Source organism: Diabrotica virgifera, chromosome 1 (assembly GCF_917563875.1).
Source record: "Diabrotica virgifera virgifera chromosome 1, PGI_DIABVI_V3a".
Classification (NCBI taxonomy): Eukaryota; Metazoa; Arthropoda; class Insecta; order Coleoptera; family Chrysomelidae; genus Diabrotica; species Diabrotica virgifera.
Window position 1 is genome coordinate 139,979,324 of NC_065443.1, and position 20,000 is coordinate 139,999,323.

Below are 20,000 nucleotides of genomic sequence, written 5' to 3' on the forward strand. Positions count from 1 at the left end.
TCCGCAGAGAAACCGAATTAGAAATGTTTATCAGACGGAGGCGGTCTCACCACATGGACTATTATGGTAGGACAATATAAAACTTTACTTAAACTTGACTGACAATTTGACAATCTATTTTATATTTTTCTTGACATTACTTCATAACTGTCTATACTGTCAATACATAAATTAACAACCATAGAACAATATCCACTTTTAATGTTGAATATTCTAACATTCTTAACCAAAAAAAGTTATTACGATTATAAAATTGCTGATTACTTTTCGAAAAAGACTATCACTCACAAAAAAAAACAATGAAAAATATTGTTTTATTTGACTGTAACGGGTTAATTTTAATTTAACAATTTTAGGGACCTACATTTTTGGGACCTTGGTAATGTCCGACTGAAAATTCTTTTGAAGAAAATCGGCATCGCCGCGGCCGTATGTTCGTGTACTGTAACTGTAAAGTCAAGAGTCAAGGTGGGACAGACATTAGGTTGTTCAATAAGTTTTGCGGTTCGATAAGAGAGGGCGATGCTACCGGCCTAATTTTTTTTGTTATATTGGTACTTTCTTCATATGAACGTATGTGAAGTTTTATTTCAATCTGTCAATTCATTATTTTTTTAGAAGCCATTTAGTATCAATGGGTCACAGTATTTTTACAATGGAAATAATCAAGTATCGTCCACTGATTGAATTTTTATTTTTGGAAGGTTTAAAAGCAAACGAAATTTATTAGCGAATGTTGAAAGTATATAAATCATCTTGGAGGAGACTACTAACTCAGTGAGAGCTTTATTAGTGGATTGTTTAGCATAGGGTGAATTTAAAATAGAATAAAAAAAATAACAGTAAAAAAACCAGACCTTAAAGTAAATTGTAATAAAAATATTTCCTACCTTGTCATTTCTCGTTGCACAAGCTGGAGCAGGCCTGCTATTTTTCGTACTGCTATTCTGAGTAGTATAAATCACTCGCGAGGACTATATTGAGTTTCTATACACTTTTCGGAATAATTGTAAGTGACTGTTAACCAAGAGAGTTGGTTGGCGAATTGTCTTTTTAAAAAATGAGGCGAGTAGGCAGGTAATTACATACAAAAAACTTTAAGGTTTTTACTTGAAAATAATGATAAAAATTAATACATACTCACTGAATTAGGTATTAGCCTACTCGTATATACGGGGTGTCCCATAATATTGAAAAGAAAATGAATTAAAATATTCTTTACAAAAACAAGAAAATTAAAAATTGTTATTCCTACTTATGTGGACGAACCACAACCGCCCACCACAATACGCAGTATTGTTACGGCTCAAAAGGCAAAGGACATAATTTTACTATAGAGCGTTTATATATACCACTATTAGTTTTCACTGTGGCCACTCTAACTATACCATCAGATCCAGGATGAACCTCAATTATACGGCCCAAAGGCCATTGTAGCGGGGGAATATTATTTTGGCGGATTACCACTAAGGTACCTAGTTGGACGTTTGGAGACGGAGAATTCCATTTAGCCCTTTGATGAAGAGTTTGGAGGTACTCCTTAGACCACCGTTCCCAAATCTGTTGGTGCAACTTATTTAATAATTGCCAACGATTCAACCGATTGTGCGGAACATCGAGCAACGTTTCTTCGGGCGGAGCACTCAAAGGCTCCATGGTCAAAAAATGTCCTGGAGTTAACGCACTAAGATCGTTTGGGTCTGAACTTAACGGGCATATTGGCCTCGAATTCATGATGGCCTCAATTTGAGAAAAAATAGTATATAACTCTTCAAAAGTTAGTACTTGTTCTCCAATTGTGCGAATTAAATGACCCTTTACCGTCTTAATATTAGATTCCCATAAACCTCCAAAGTGTGGAGAAGAAGGGGGAATGAGATGCCATTGAATAGATTCATGAGAAGCAGCTTGTGATGCCAATCTGTTAAGTTCTGCTCTGGCTCCAACAAAGTTAGTGCCATTGTCACTATAAACATGTTGACATCGGCCTCTACGACTGACAAATCGCTTAAACGCAGCTAAAAACGCGTCAGTGGATAAATCAGATACGAGCTCTAAATGAAGAGCTTTTGTTGAGAAACAAATAAAAAACGACAAATACGCTTTAAGAGTTTGAGACTTTCGAAGTTTGGAAGCTCTTATAGGAAAAGGGCCCGCAAAATCAACTCCAACATTACTGAAAGGTTTTAGTTGAGATATTCGAGCTAGCGGTAAATTTCCCATTAACGGAACTGGAGACAAAGGATTCACCTTAAAACATTTAACACATTTAGACAGTACTCTACGAATGGCTCGTTTGGAAGATATAATCCAAAAACGCTGAGAAATTAGGTATTGAACAGTTTGAAGCCCGGCGTGTAGATATTGCAGATGAGTAGATTCAATAATCATATCAGTTAATTTACAACTGTTAGGAAGTAATGCCGGAAATTTGCGATCATACGAAATGGGCGCATTAGCTAGGCGACTACCTACACGTAGAATTCCCTTTGCATCGATAAAAGGTGAAAGCTTTCTTAAATTTTTTGGAAGCAGCTGCTTATCTTGGATAAAATTTATTAAAGTATTAAAAAAGATCTGCTGTGTTCGTTTAACAAAAACCAGTAAGGAGTTATGTTGCTCCAATAAACTTAAACAACCTATTTCCAGATTACCATATCGGTTTTTGGTTACATAATGGAAAAAACGAATAATGTAACACAAACATCGAACACACCTATTTAAAGACGAATGACGATCCAATAAAATATCTAAAAAATTATTGGGAATTTCAGCAATCAATGCGACAGTCCGCACTTCCAAATTTACATTAGTAGACTCCTTTGAATTAAGTTCAAAGAACGTTAGCGGATCAGATTGTAAGAAGGTTGGCCCCACCCACCATTTGGAACAGTTAATTAACTCAGAGGGTAAGCAACCCCTTGAAGCAATGTCAGCAGGATTTTCTTCAGAAGGAACATAGTGCCAACATGAAGAAGTTACTCGATCCTGCACAAAAGCTACTCTATTGCTCACAAAAGTTTTCCACTGATGAGGGGAAGATTGTAACCAACGTAATGTAACAGCCGAATCAGAATAACAGTATATTTCCTTGATTTCTACTTTATCTTTAATAACAGAAGAAACAAAGGAGACTAGTCGAGCCACTAAAACCGCAGCAGACAATTCTAATCTGGGAATAGTAAGTCCCTTATTAATGGGTGCGACCTTAGATTTAGCTATAACAAAAGAAACAAAAGGTTGGCCTGAAGGTGATAAGCATCGAAAGTACAAAACAGCGCAGTAACCTTTCTCGCTAGCGTCACCAAAACAGTGAACTTCTAAGCGTAAAATATCGTCAATTAATAAACGACGAGGTAAATTTAATTTACTCAAATATGCTACATCATCAATGTATTTTTTCCACAAACGGATAATTTCTTTTGATGGAGCATCATCCCAACCAATCTTTTGAGTCCATATTCTTTGAATAAGGTGTTTAATTAGAAATGTTATTGGAGATAAAAATCCAAGAGGATCAAATATTTTTGCTAAATTGGACAAAAGATGACGTTTTGTACAAGAAGAGTCTAAAACTTGAACTTTAAAAGCAAATGTATCCGAAGAAGCGTCCCATTCCAACCCTAATACTTTAAGTGTTTTGGACGAAATATCATCATTAAATGTAAGAGGTTTTATTGCTAAATCTGATACAGCTAATCCTTTCAATAAATCGGGTACATTACTGGACCATTTTTTCAACTCAAAACCTCCTTTGGCAAGTAAGGCAATAAGTTCGTCTCTTAGTGCTAAGGCATTTTCGAAACTAGGACAGGAAGAAACGATATCATCAACGTAGGTTCCAGTTTTAAGTGCCTCGGCTGCTAGAGGAAACGAATCCCCGTCATCATTAGCCAACTGATGTAGACATCTAATAGCAAGATAAGGAGAACAAGAGAGACCATAAACAACTCTGTTGATACGAAGATCTCGAACAGGTTCAGAATTATTAGAACGCCAAAGTACTCTTTGATAATCTGTTTGAGTAGGATTAATTAAAATTTGCCTATACATTTTAGAAATATCGGCCGTAATTATATAACCATGCAATCGAAAATTAATCAAAATTGTACAGATGTCAGTCTGAAGCTTAGGACCAGTGAATAATTTGTCATTGAGTGAGGGTTGATTTGGAAGATGCCCGGAACCATTAAAAACGACCCTTAATTTACTTGTTAGACTTTCAGGTCTTAAAACACAATGATGCGATAAATAGTAAACATAAGGTGAATCGAAGTTATTCAATGGGACAGGTTCCATGTGACCGAGCTCAACGAATTCCTTCATAAAGGTGCGGTATTGGTCATAAAGTTCAGGAGATTTTTGAAGCCTTCTTTCTAATGAATAAAACCTACTAAGAGCAAGTGATCTAATATTAGGAAAGACAGGATTTTCTTCCTTAAAAGGTAGATCTACTACAAAGCGTCCTGAATGTTCACGCGTATAAGTATTCATAAACATATTTTCCACTTTAGCGTCATCAGGAGCTAAGCAAAAAACTTCAGGGACTGCTTCTAATTCCCAGAATTTCTTTATTTGCTGATCCAAAGAAACCGTATCTTCAACTTGGCAAAATAAAGACGTAAGAGTAGGTGCCTTTGAAATATTTACTTTTCCCATAAGCACATAGCCAAATATAGTATTAATTGCATCAGGTTCATCTTGATTGCCGTAAATACGTCCATCCAAAAGAATTGTAGAGAATACATCAGCTCCTAAAAGAATGTCTATGGATCCTCTACGAAAGAAGTTATCATCTGCTAACTTTAAATTAGCAATATGGGGCCAAGTATTAACTTCTAAATTACATAAAGGCTGATCCTCACATATTTTTGTCAAGACTAACGCATCGGTTGTCAAAATAGGAGAAGATTTACGTACTGGTTTAAAAGAAATGGTAACCCCACCTAAATTAGTGTTCGACTGCATAGAACCTAATCCTTGGATGTTAGCTGAAGTTTTCATGGGACGTAAACCTAAACGCCTAAGGGTCTTTTGACAGATGAAGGATGTCATGCTTCCCGAATCTAACAGACACCTAACAGGTTGGTAGTTACCGTGACAATCAAGCACCTCAATACATGCAGTGGAAAGCAAAGTACTTTTATCAGCGGAAGAAAAACACACAGAAACGGATGATCCAGTCGTTGAATTTAAAGTGGATGCCGCCGAATCTTGAACATTCTCTTCTTTCTTAGAAGAGGAGAAGCAAAGTAGTGTATGATGTTTTTTATGGCACGAGTGACAAGTCCATGTAGATTTGCATAGGCTAGAACGATGTGATCCAAGACAGTTAATACACATCTTGTTCTTTTTTATTAATTGAAATCGATCTACAGGAGATTTTGCCAAAAAAACGGAGCATTTATAAATGGCATGGGTATCATTAGTTTTACAGATAGAACATTTTGGTTCAGGTTCTGTTTGAGCAAGCAATGATGTAGATTTGGAAGAATTAGGTTTTTTAGAAAAGTTAGATTTTGGTTTAGTGTGAAAATCAATATTATCTAAAGCGAGACAACTTTGATTTAAAAAATCAATCAGTTTTTTATAGCTTGGGATGGTTGAATTATTATGAAAAAGCTCAAAACGTGTTACTAAAGAAACAGTTAATCGTTTTAAAATCATTTGAACAAGTATAAAATCCCAATGTACTGTGGGTAGTCCTAGCTTATTTAGAGATGCCACATTTTTCGAAAATGTATCTAACAACTTGCGTAGTTCTTTTGGATCTTCTGAAGTCAGTTGTGGTGAACTTTCAAGGTTATTCCATAAATTGGCAGCGATTACCCTAACATTATTAAACCTTTCACAAAGCAGATCATAGGCAATTGGATAATTGTTTGCTGTGATGTCAATATGATCCACAGCATCGCGCGCTGCACCCTTTAAACACGATAGTAACAAATTAAATTTGTCAATTGGTTGTAAGTAAGTAAGAGTATGAACGCGAGCATCAAACTGATCTATAAAACTTCTAAATTCAGTTATTTTTCCACTGAAAGATGGCAATTCCGGTTTCGGTAAATTAAAATAATTTATAGGTAAAGGATTTTGAGACTGTGAAGTTGATGTAGTTTGCTGACTTGATGTTGAAGATTTTCTAAAGGCTTGCACGTATGTTAATTTAATTTTATAATATAATTTGTCAAAATTACTACGGCAATCATCTTCGACTTTAAATAGCGCGTCCTCATTATCTTGCTCAGAAACTAACATAATTATTTTATTATGAAGATCATAAAAATTGTCACGAATTTTTTCCAATCCTTCATACATAACTTCCAAAACCGGGTAAAAATTCTTATCGTCAGCAGCTACCTTTAAAGCAACAGCATGAATTTCAGTCATTTGTTGCACTTCAACTTGTCTTAAAGATTGATATTTTTTAATTTTATCTGCCATTTTGTAAATTTAAATGAAGAATGAATAAATTTAGAAAAATATGAAATTAGCGTTAGGAAATAAAATAGGTTCACCACACGAAAATTAATAAAATACAACCGAACTTTGTGCTAATAAAATAGAAAACTATGTCCTCTGCTATTTGAATATTTATAGACAAAAAATAATTATAAAACATAAACCCTTTAAATAAAAATTACTGTGTAAAATAAACACACAGTGTCATCTATAATAGAGTCAACCTGTATAATAATTATTATAACAAAATTTGTCTATTGGCCGACGTTGACAATTTAATAATAATTACTTTTACATTAATGTGTTCCTTTTTTACTTAAAAACAACATTAACTGAGGTATAGGTACCACTAACGATCGGCACAAACAAAAAACCAATTTACTAATTGATACGTGATTTTAATTTTGTAAAGAATATTTTATCGCCTTATGTTAAAGAATAACAAAAAAATAAAGTCAAAGGAAATGCGGTTAAATAACCTGAATTTGATTCTGATCTCTGTAAATTAGCAAAGTATGACAATAAAATCAAACAATTCAGGTTTAAAAGAAACTTTCCCCGACTATATTACCCTCTTAGAAAAATGAAAAATGCAAGAAAAAAATATAGAAAATGGATCTATCCGGCTCGTAACGGATCAATAAATCATCTTGGAGGAGACTACTAACTCAGTGAGAGCTTTATTAGTGGACTGTTTAGCATAGGGTGAATTTAAAATAGAATAAAAAAAATAACAGTAAAAAAACCAGACCTTAAAGTAAATTGTAATAAAAATATTTCCTACCTTGTCATTTCTCGTTGCACAAGCTGGAGCAGGCCTGCTATTTTTCGTACTGCTATTCTGAGTAGTATAAATCACTCGCGAGGACTATATTGAGTTTCTATACACTTTTCGGAATAATTGTAAGTGACTGTTAACCAAGAGAGTTGGTTGGCGAATTGTCTTTTTAAAAAATGAGGCGAGTAGGCAGGTAATTACATACAAAAAACTTTAAGGTTTTTACTTGAAAATAATGATAAAAATTAATACATACTCACTGAATTAGGTATTGGCCTACTCGTATATACGGGGTGTCCCATAATATTGAAAAGAAAATGAATTAAAATATTCTTTACAAAAACAAGAAAATTAAAAATTGTTATTCCTACTTATGTGGACGAACCAGTATATAAGGACTCTTCTCCTTTAATTATTACAGTGAAAAGATGAGTTGGTGAATTTAAACGTGGTCGTTCAAGCCTTGAAGACGATCCACGTCAAGAACGCCCAAAAGTAGCAACAACACCAAAAAACGTAGAAAAAACACAGCCAATGGTATTGGAAACTCGTCGAGTAAGTGATTTAGTAGAATCCCTAGGCATTACATTGGACAGTGTAAGAAATATTTTGATCAAAGTATTGGGTGTCAAGAAGCTGTGGTCACAATGGGTGCCACATTAGCTGACAACGGAACACAAACAGATTAGAATGCGACTTTCTCAGCAATATTTAGGGCGTTTTCGAAGGGATAAAGTAGATTTTGTGTGTTTATTCATCACAATGAATGAGACTTGGTCTATCACCATGATCCTGAATCAAAACAAGAGGTTAAAGATTGGTAGAATCTGGTTTTTGGCTGCAAAATGAGTTTTGTGTCTAGAAATCGCCCTTAAAAGTTTTTAGAATTAGTTTTTGGGATGTTAGAGGATTTTTTTTTGTGGATTACTTGCAAACAGACAAAATAATAAATTCTGGATATTATCGTAACCTTTCAGACCAGTTGAAGGAAAAAATTCGTAAAAAAAGACCCGGTTTGCAAAAGAAAAAATCCTTTTTCATCAGAACAATGCACCGTGTCATATAAGCATTTTACCAATGGCTAAAATCCATGAAGTAAAGTTAAAATTGTTGGAACATCCACAGTATTAATCAGATTTGGTTCCTAGCGACTTCCACTTGTTTTAATACCTAAAAAAATGTATGCGTGAAAAGCGTTTTTCATCAAATGATGAGTATATAACAACTGTGGAAGAGTATTTTGCAGTCCTTCCCGATTCGCCCTGAGGAATGGAATTTATAAATTAAAATCCCATGGAAACAAGTGTATTGATGTTCAGGAAGACTACACCGAATAATAAAGTGTATTTCAAGTCATAAAATTGTGTTTTTCTTATCGAACCGCAAAACTTATTGAACAACCTAGTATTAATAAGAAACTCTAGAACAGTTTGATGAACCATAATAAACGAGAGATCAAAACAGTCATTGAAATAGTGGCTGGACATTGCCGTTTAAGAAACCACCTATTCAAACTAGGTAAGGGGAATGAACCATGGTGCAGATAGGGCGACATCGATGAAAATGCTGGCATACACGAGAGATCCTAAAACTACCTACCAATAAGAAAACTGTTGGCCAGATCACATATTAGAGTTTAAGGGAAAAAACAAGGTATGGTACAAAATGGTTTACGATCAAGTACCAGAGACTAATGAGTCTCGCCTCATTTAAGAAGAAGAAGAACTAGTTTTAAACTTAACAAAGTGATGTTGTATTCGACGCTAATATTCTTTCCTGCTGTATTCTGATTAAAAATAAAATCTTAAGAGGCCACAGTAGCGATCAACAGGTAGCAACAAACGCGTTCTAAGATTGCGGCTCTAATTTTGAATATTTTGTCGAGATATTTGGCAGACATATTCGTAATATAATAAAGAATGGCGGTACAGAGGCCAATTTCAGAAATATGTTAGGACGTGGAAATTACTTTATAACTAAATAAAATATTGAAAAAAGGAGCCTGTACCGCCATTAAGAACAAAAAAAATAAACTTTCTTCAAATAAATTTTTTTATCTCATGCCTAGATTTTGTGTAATCTTGGAACTACTAAAATTTTTTATTTCTAACAAGAAATCGAACATATAACTAAATAACTAATTAGGCAACCTAGTGAAATTATCACTGTCATTTTGACAAACCTGCATCAGATTTTCTCTAATCTGTTCTGTCATCTTTATCGATATCTGTTCAGTGCAGTAGTGTGTTAATTTAAGAATTCGTTATTGTTGTTTCATAGGAAAGTAGGGTTTATTGATAGTTAATTTATTATATATTTGTTGTTGTATAAGTTGTTGGCCTCTTTGAAAGAATAGATTGTTGTTAATTGTGAGTTTTAGTTATAATATGTAGGTATGTAAGTATATTTTACGTAAAAACATTTCGAATTCTAATGCAAGTATATAAAGTTTTAGGAGGATTTTTTATTCTAAAAATATTATCAATAGTTTAACAAAATGGAAAAAGTAAATCAAACGAAAAATAAAGTGAAACCTTCCAAGAAAAAGTCGATTAAAAACCATACCAAAATTATGCGAAAATCGAAATTTGTTTCGCTTCACAACAAAAAATGATTATTTATTATTGTTTTATTATTAGATATTTCATGCAAATACGTTTCTAAATACCTATCTTAACATAAAATTTTCACCCATTTTGTTTTATTTTTATAAATATCTATTTATTAATAATAAAATCGTTTTCTATTACTTCCATTTAGCGCGACTATGATATTGTCAAAATATTAATCTTAGATAATGTCAAAGATTACCACTGTTGCCAAAGTTTATGATACTATATCCTGAAGTTATATTTTGTTGCTACCTGTTGATCGCTACTGTTTAATCTTAATATAAAATAATAATATTACTAATCTGTTAATGTACAAAAAACTTACTTAATAATTTTTTTATGTTCCAATATTAACTGTCTTAAATAAGCGTATTTCTCTTCGTAATTTTTTAGATTCGAGCATTTTGGCCCGTACTCTTTAAAGTTATTCTGTAAGATTATAAGTTGCCCAGAGATGTATGTCATTAGCGAAATAAATATAATCTGAGTTACAGAATTAAAGGAACATCCAATCGTTGCAGAAAAAGTATCGAGAGTGAAGGCAATAATATAATGCTTCGTTTCGTCAACTGGACGCCAGATAATATAAGGTAGAGGTTTCTCTATTATGGTATCATTTAGAAAACCTGCAGCTGCTGCGTTTAGTTGTTGGACATAAACTAAAATTAAATCAAAATAAGTTATCAATCGAAGTAGTACAGAAAACGACAATAAATATCGTTCCCATACCACCAGATTGACAATAGGTGGAAAACTTTCTTTGGTTACAACCTCCCGTGATTTTCAAAAGTTATAAATCATACAGGATGCCGAGGAAATTAAGATAAGGGCATTTTAAATAATTCACGTCCCATCTGCTCAGCGTGGTAAAAGTTCTGTACAGTAAGGGAAAAAACCCTTACTGTATAATATAATATGTATCCAAAATATGTATATAATTTAAGCATAATTAAGTCGATACAGAAGATGTTGTTTCTATAATCACAAACAAAGCGAAGGTTGATTGATGGAGTTTGCGTAGGTAACCTCGCTAGTAAGTAACAATACTCACGTACCGTTTACTTTCAAAGTCCAAAATAAAGATTGATATAAAATCCCGAAGAGGGGTAAAGTAAAATAGAGGCATTCATAGAGTAAAATAGAGGCAAGTATTTCATTATTAAGAGTACTATTATAGTTAGCATTTATGCGAGATGGGTGTCTGAATGACTACCCCGCGAAACAACATGTTCCTAACCTTACAATTATGGATGTTGTAAACCTTTAAATAAAAATATAGTTTAGAGTCAGTGTTTCCCTAGTTTCGATAGTTGGCTCCCTTTCCGTCCCTTAAGGACCCAACACCACAATTCCAACAATAAAGATTCCTTAGTACTCAAAAAAAGAGTAAATGAATTAAAAATGTATAAACATTTTCAATTTCTTTGCAATCCGGAAATGCAGCAGCATTATACTCTAGTTAAATTGGAGAGTACAGGAAGAGTCTATACCGGTTACGGGTATTTTTTTACCCTCATCAGTAGTCACATATCCTCTTCTCTCCGATTTCACCAGGTACCCTGCTTTGGGCCTTGCTGAATTGCAAAGAAAGAAATGCCGCGGATGTACTAGAGACATCTACCGAAAAACAAAATAAGTTATCAATCGAAGTAGCACAGAAAACGACAATAAATATTGTTCCCATACCACCAGATTGACAACAAGTGGAAAACTTTCTTTGGTTACAACCTCCCATGATTTTCAAAAATTATAAATCATACAGGGTGCCGAAGAAATTAAGATGAGGGAATTTAATAAAAAAATACCCGAAACCGGTATAGACTCTTCCTGCACTCTCCTATTTAACTATACCTCGTCCAATTTACTTACCGTTGCACGTCATCCGCGCCATAGCCTGTGACACGATACCAACACGAAATATTTAGGCGGTGGGTGTGTTCTTTTTTAGAATCAAAATGATTCTAAAGGTGAACACACCTATCGCCTAGATATTTCGTGTTGGTATCGTGTCACAGGCTATGGCGCGGATGACGTGCAACGGTAAGTAAATTGGACGAGGTATAGAGTATAATGCTGCTGCATTTTCAGATTGCAAAGAAATTGAAAATGTTTATACATTTTTAATTCATTTACTCTTTTGTTGAGTACTAATAAGGAATCTTTCTTTTTGGATTTTTTACCACGCTGAGCAGTTGGGAACTGAACTACTTAAAATTCCCTCATCTTAATTTCCTCCGCACCCTACATGATTTATAATTTTTGAAAATCACGGGAGGTTGTAACAAAAGAAAGTTTTCCACCGGTTGTCAATCTGGTGGTATGAGAACGATATTTATTGTCGTTTTCAGTGCTACTTCGATTGATAACTTATTTTGTTTTTCGGTAGATGTCTCTAGTACATCCGAGGTATTTCTTTATTTGCGATTCGGAAAGGCCCAAAGCAGCGTACCTGGTGAAATCGGAGAGAAAAGGATATGGGACTATTGATGAGGGTAAAAAATACCCAAAAACCGGTATACACTCTTCCTGCACTCTCCGATTTAACTAGAATATAATGCTGCTGCATTTTCGGATAGCAAAGAAATTGAAAATGTTTAAACACTTTTAAAATCAAATCATTTTATTAAATACCTCAAAAAGTTATACAAATAGATGCAAAATTTGCGATGTTAACTCACAACGACGACCTCTCGTGGATTTCGGCTGAACTAGCTTTTAGGGTATTTTCAATGTCAAACGCTAAGCGCACATGCATTTGAATCAAATAAATAATATTCATTATTTATTTTTATATGTTTTTCACAAGTATTATACATACAACATTGACGCCAACTTTATTGAAATGTGAAGATTCCATGTTAATCATTTTTTCTACGAGCGCGAGCGTGCAAAAATGTCTACTTTCGCGCACGCATTTTAGTTTAGAAAGTTTTACTTTTCCGCACTCGTGTTACTTTTCCGTACGCGTTTTACTTTTCCGCACGCGTTTTACTTTCCCGCACGCGTGTTAATTTAGATATGTTAATATGGCCTTAAAGTAATTATAATATATGCAATAAACTAATATTTAGATATTATTTACTAATTTATTTCAAATATATCTAATTGTGTTCATGTTTTAATGAAATTAACGCGAGAATTCGATGAAATAAAATAATTTTGACATAATATTCGAAAATCAGTAGACAATAACAGTGGTTTTGAATCGTCGTCATGGAAACCAAGATCGTCGTCATGCTAACCAATTATGCTAAAACTTTGGTTTTGACAATCTTGTCAAAGAATTAATTTGTGTATGTATTTTCATATTAATTAAATTAATTGATTAAGATTTGGTCATTTTTTAAAGACTCGTAGAAAAAATATTGTTCCTAACGCTTGCAGAAAGTCTCTTTTCCGCACTCAACTGCTTGCCGAACTCCCGCTTCGCGTCGTTCGGCAAACTTCAGTCGCGTGCGGAAAAGTATGACTTTCTGCACTTGTTAGGAAAATAACTATTATATTGCCCAATAATTAATTTAAAACATATAAAAATAAATAATGAATATTACCAACTTACATATTTCAAATGCATGTGCGCTCAGCGTTTGACATTGAAAACACCCTAAAAACTAGTTCAGCCGAAGTCCCAGGACAGTCCAAGACTTTGACGTTTATGATACTGCTGGGAGTCAAACTGTCAAACATTGTATTTGTTTACATTCGTACCATATGGTATTCCACAAAGTTTTTTACCTTTAATAGTTTATGACATTGCTGGGAGTCAAACTGTCAAACATTTTATTTTACCACATTGTATTCCACAAAGTTTTTTACCTTTAATAGGTTTTTAGTTGTATACTCCGAACATTTTGTTGTTGATTTTGTGTTGTTTTTAGTTGTAGAAGTACTTGCACGACTTTATTTAGTTTTAAACAGTGAATAAATAACATAATGAACACGAATATTTTCGAAAGTTGTTGGTAGACAATACAGATATTACTAGTAGGTACAAGCAAACGATTGGCAAAATAAATAATATAGATTCATTTTCCGTTAGGAGAATTTTCCCTTATAGGAGACTGAATAAACCTACAGTGGAGAAAGTTTTCCAAGCGTAAGTAACATATACAGTTAGTAACTAACTCAGCATTTATTCAGCATTTTTATAGGACATTTTATAGTATTTAATCATTATCTGAGTTATCATCTTAGTTATAATCAAAGTTATCATCTGAGTTATCTCAGATAATAACTTATTTAGTTCAGTTTATGCTTAAAATGTAGTATGGTGTATTCCACGAATATACGACTGTTTTGGATTATCGCGACAACGGATATTGTAGTGTGCAACATAAGAAGTACGAAAGTATTTTGCTCTAATAATTACTTCAATAAACAACAATATAATTTGCAATTTACTTTCGTTCTTCATATTTTGCACAGTAAAATATATTCGTTGTCGCGATAATCCAAGAGGGTCGTATATTCGTGGAATGGGATATACTGATGTTAACCCATAAAACTGAACTTTATCACGATTTCTTCGCATTTCACACTTCAATACTCAACAGAAATGAGGCCTATTATTATCTTTTTGAATTAATTTTTCCAGTGAAAATGTTAAATTAATCCTTGTACAAAATGAAATTACATTACAAAGAAACGTAACTAAAATGATCTAAAACACCCTATACTAAATCACAATTAACATGCACTAGAAATAAACAAACCAAGATACCTTAAGATACTAGGAGCACTCCCAAATCATGATTTGCAATGTGTATACATTTTACCAATCCAAATCATGATTTACAATGTTTGTATCATTTATGTCTGCCTCCCAGCCGCCATATTGATTTACTTTTGACAGCATGTAATGTCCAGACTACGTCCCGGTGAAGAGAGCTACAAATTAATGATGTCCACAGAACGAAATTTTGCATACGGCAGTGTTAACATTATTTTATAATTTATATGTTGTATGCTTAAATATACAGAGAGGAAGCTTTAGGTTTGTTCCAACACAACGAAGAACCATCATGTAACGATCACGTTACTATAAAATAATAGGTTTCATGCGTTATGTGCCTGTATATCCTGCGTTCCATGGTAGTGCGCATGACGGTGATCATTACATGGACGGTTTCTCGTTGTGTTGGAACAAACCTTTTGAAAAAGTGTATTTTCATTACATTATTTTAATAATTTTGGTATATTTAAAATTTATATAAAACACGAACAACTAAATATTTGTTTTATTTTGATATTAAAATTGCAGTTAACAATGTTAATCTTTTTGTGTTACAGATCAGTCCTGATAATAGTTTGGGTTCCAGACATAATTTATTTAATAAAAACTTTTTAACCTAAAGCTTTTTGTCAACATTGATGATATAGGTAATTGGTAAAACATTATGCAAGGATTATCTTTTAGGATAACTTACCTACAAACTTAGTAATAACAATTGTAACTCCACACATTCCAGAAGATAGGAACATAAAAAGTGATAAACGTTGAGTATATTTAGCATATGAGTCATAAATATTAACTGTTTCTGTATTCCATTTGTTATAATCTCTTTCGGCAACTTCAATTTGGCTAAACAAAGTAAAACAAATATTAATATCTACAGTAGTTTAAATATTAATTTCATGGATTTGAGGTTCACCTATTTCGTTATCCTGACTGAGAAGTCTCCTGACTTATTGTTTCGTCATATAGAGGCACCTTGTGCCAAGGATGGGTCTCGTTTCCTGGAGCTTTATGGAAAAGACGACACAACACTCCTTATGGAAAAGTGAGCTCGGTCAAATTTAACGAAACTTTGGTCAATGATAGTTCTTTTTAATTTAAAGTAAATCTTAATCTAATCTAGCTAGGAAGCTACAGCCTTCTGAAGTTATTGAATTCAGTTGTTCAGTGTACGTCAAGTGCACTAATTCACAATCAAATAAACGAAAATATTTATTAATAAAAGAACAAATACTCATTTACTTTATGTCTATATGCGTGCTGCGTATGAATCAGTGGTCAAAAATAGATGCATCCTATTTTAGTCTTTAGAAAACAAACCAAAATGAAAAGTCATCAGAAACTGAAGAAAAGCGGTAAAAATATGCTGCTAGAGCGACATAAGACATCATGTTTTCACGAATGCTTCACACTTATTCAATACCAGTATAGCTGCAGTTGCGCTCCATCTTCAAAAAATTAAAGATCAGAGGCAGAATCTCCTCCCCCCCAACATGGTCCAAAATTAAAGAAAAAATAGTTAAAACGTAAAAAATATATATTAGCTGACATTAAACTTCAACCAAATACTGAAAAATTCAGCCCAATAAACCCGCTAGTTCGGAAAATTAATGGAACTTAATGCATACAAGTTTTTATTAAATTTTATGTGTTTTATGTAGTTTTGGTTTAACTTTCTTATGTATGTTGGTTTGATTTTCATTGGAAGTTTAGAAAATTGAGGAACAACTACAACGATCAGTGTTCCTAGAGCGACACAAGACATCTCACGTACATACATCTTCACACACATACCTGACTTCAGCATTGCAACATCACGATTTGATTTTCAAAAAAACGCTAAATCACTATTAAAAAATGAATAACCAGTTAAGGCAAGGGCGATCTCAGTTCGACCAGTAGTTAAGGTAAGATTGGACTCAATCCGGCCATTTAAGGCAAGAACGTGCTCAGTTCGACGAGTTCACGCAAAGTTGATTTTTATCGAACCAGTAAGGTGATTCAAAGTCATACTGTTACAGTTCAAGTTGATTCTCAGTTAGAGTTGACTCCAACTAGTTGGAGTCAACTCCAACTGAAACGAGCAGTAAAAGTTGATTTTAAAAATTTAAATCAACTTTTACTAGTTGGAGTTGACTCTTCCTGGATCGATTCAGTAAATGTTGATTATACGAGAATCTCAAGTGCATTTTTGATGAGTGTACGTTTCTTTGTTTTGACCGTTTCAGCTACTTATTAGTATAGTCTGTAACGTCGCCCCCGTAAGGTAAATTATTCTGATTCGATTTTTTGCACAAACTTACTCAAAGAAATACATCCGTATAACAATCCTTATAACAAATACATAGGGTGTCACGCGGTACCGCGGTCGAAAAATTGTTTAACCGATTTCAGTAAAGTCAGTCAGTAAAGTGACACTTTATCGAACGAGTCTGATATTACGAGCAGAGGAACATACGCGTTCGATAAAGAGTATTGAGGTGGTGCGTACAAAATTGTACCGTCAATCATAAAAAACATTAACACTTACTTACAACTTTGAGGAAATTTTTTTAATTTTAGACGAAATAAAAAATTCGTATTATAGCAATGACAGTAATCACAGATGAATTTTGCATGATGGCCGGTTTTGATGTTTAATCGATAGTTATCAATATTGTATACCTACCTAATTACTAAATCTGTAAAGTTTTGATTTATTTTGAATGAATATAATTGCGAAACACTACAGAATTTTCCTTTTTCGCATACATTTTATTAATAAATAAGATAAATTTTGTACAATATTTTTAATAATTACAGTAAATAAATTTTAATTTCACTCAAATAAATAATCGATTGCTGCCATTGACCACTTCATTTAATCTCGGTTAATTTGATTAATTATCGCGGCAGGTAAAGTAACATTCTTCTTTCAATACAAAAAAGTGTTACTTTACTGCCGAAAATGAGGGCTAATAATGAATGATTTTAGTGACATTTGGCGATAAACAATGATTTTAAACAAATTCGCAAAAATACACACACCAGCAAAATTAGCTGAACACCTTAAAAATGGGACATGTTTGATGTCTCGAGTTTCCTAAACCACTGATCCGATTTGGGTGATTCTTTTAGTATGTTATAGCCTTATTATTTAAGAATATCGATGTAATAATATTGTTGCTAGACAGGTAAATATCATTTTATACCGGGTGTACAAATCATGCTGTGTTTTTTTCTTAAAGTTTGGAACACCCTGTGGAATATTTTAGCACGCACATGTAAAATATTAAAATTAACTCTCGATTGTAGATTTAGGCTTTCTTAACATTTTTCTTTTTGATTCATTTACTTATGTGTGATAATAAAAAAGTTATGTGCGTTAACAACTATCCATGTTTTTCATCAATAAATCCTCATAGTAGGGGAGGAAAGTATACTAAATTTGCAGTTACTCGAGCTTTAAGGGAACCTATTGGATTGTGAAGAGTATGTGCTAAAATCAGAAAAAGGTTAAGTTAAATTTTCCATAAAGTGGGGGACTTTCCATTTTTTAATTTAATTTCCCATTTGAAACAATCATTTTTCTCCGATTATAGCGCTATCTATCCATAATTAGAAAAAATGTGTTGACTAAAAGTTGCTTATTTTTACGTAAAAAATCCAAATCTGCAATAAAAATTGGGGGCTCCTATTTGGGATTTTAAATTAAGTCCCCCACCCCACCTCCGTGGAGGTTCGTGACACCCCACGGAGAGGGGAGGGGGTAAATTAAAAATTTTAAATACGAACCCTGCGATATTTCGCGAAATAAACATCAGATCGTAAAACTGCAAAATATACCTATTCAATATTTTTCAAAAATCTACCGAATGGCACCAAACACGACCCCGACGGAGGTGGGCTGGGGGGTTACTTTAAAATCTTAAATAAGAGACATCTTTACAAACTGCAAATTTAGCATACTTTCCTCCCCTACTATGAGGATTTATTGATAAAAAACATGGCTAGTTGTTAAAGCACATAACTTTTTATTTTCCAACATAAGCAAATGAATCAAAAAAAGAAAATGTTAAGAAAGCCTAAGTCTACAATCGAGTTTTAATTTTAAAATATTATAATATATACTAGAATATTCCACAGGGTGTTCCGAACTTTAAGAAAAAAAGACAGTATGATTGTAACACCCGGTATAAAATGACATGTACCTGTCTAGCAACAATATTATTACACCGATATTCTTAACTAATAAGGCTATAACTTACTAAAAGAATCACTCAAATCGGACAACAGGTTTAGGAAATTCGAGACATCAAACATGTCCCATTTTTAAGGTGTTCGGCTAATTTTGCCGGTGTGTGTAATTTTTTCATTTCGTACAAATTTTTTTAGATCCGTTGGGCCTTTTTTTCTCTAAAATTGACTCTTATGGAGTTATTAGCGACTTAAAATTTGAAAAACGTCAAAATAACCATTTTCAAGGTTTAATAACTCGGTTAAAGATAATTATTGTGAAAGTCGAGCGAGCGGCCGTGGAGTAACGGCATAATCACTGGCCTCATACGCCAGTGCACGTGGGTTCGAGCCCTGCTAAAGACAAACCATTTTCATTTCCAATAATGACACGAGCCGTCTCACCGTGCCTCGGAGAGCACGTTAAGCCGTAGGTCCCCCTGGGCTAGTGTACATCGACACTAGTTACTTGAAACAGGGTTAAAGATGTAATTGGCGCCGGAACTGGGGCTAGATTCCGTGCACTGTAGATATCTACAATCGCTTTCATCGATGTCAATTGTCATGAAAATATTTGAATTTTTAGCTTTAATTGAATTATTTTTTAGTTTTGCTAGGTTATACTCTAATTGATGCTGAAGTGACACTTAGTAAAACAAGAAAATATTTGGATTAAAACTAAAAATTCAAATATTTTCACGACAATTGCCATCGACAGAAAGCGACTGTAGATATCTACAGTGCACAGAATCTAGGCCCTGTCCGAAAGGCAATCCGATATTATATATTATGAAAGTCGGAAACTAAACAAAAACAAAGATTAAAGCTACCTCTATAAGATCCTGAAGAAATTTTTGTCATTATTTCATTAATAAGATATTATTTTTAATTATCAACAATGAGCGCTAACCGTGTATTGAGGCGGCCGTCAAAGTGCGAGTGAGATTCACCATTGGACGGCTGGTATGGTGCATCTCTTTAGCACTCACCATTGACGGCCGCCTAATACGCACTTAGCGCTCATTGCTAATAATTAAAGATAAAGCTTAGTAATAAAATAGTGACAAAAGTTTCTGCTGGATCTTGTAGAGGGGGCTATAAACTTTGATTTGGTCACTTTCTGACTTTCATAATAATGGATTTTAACCGAGTTATTTAGCCTTGAAAATGGCTATTTTCGCATTCTTCAAATTTTAAA

The 20,000-nt window shown here is 33.5% G+C and overlaps 1 protein-coding gene across 1 annotated transcript in view; it reads right to left on the minus strand.

Annotated features, from left to right (window-relative positions):
• The window catches only part of LOC126891705 (putative odorant receptor 85d), a 101,122-nt gene that overhangs the window by 45,576 nt on the left and 35,546 nt on the right, over positions 1-20,000 (minus strand). Inside the window, exons 4-5 of the mRNA XM_050660969.1 lie at positions 15,279-15,433; positions 10,178-10,511 (exon numbers count right to left, since the gene is read on the minus strand). Coding sequence (XP_050516926.1) covers positions 10,178-10,511; positions 15,279-15,433 — 489 coding nt within the window. The remainder of the gene's footprint in view (positions 1-10,177; positions 10,512-15,278; positions 15,434-20,000) is intronic.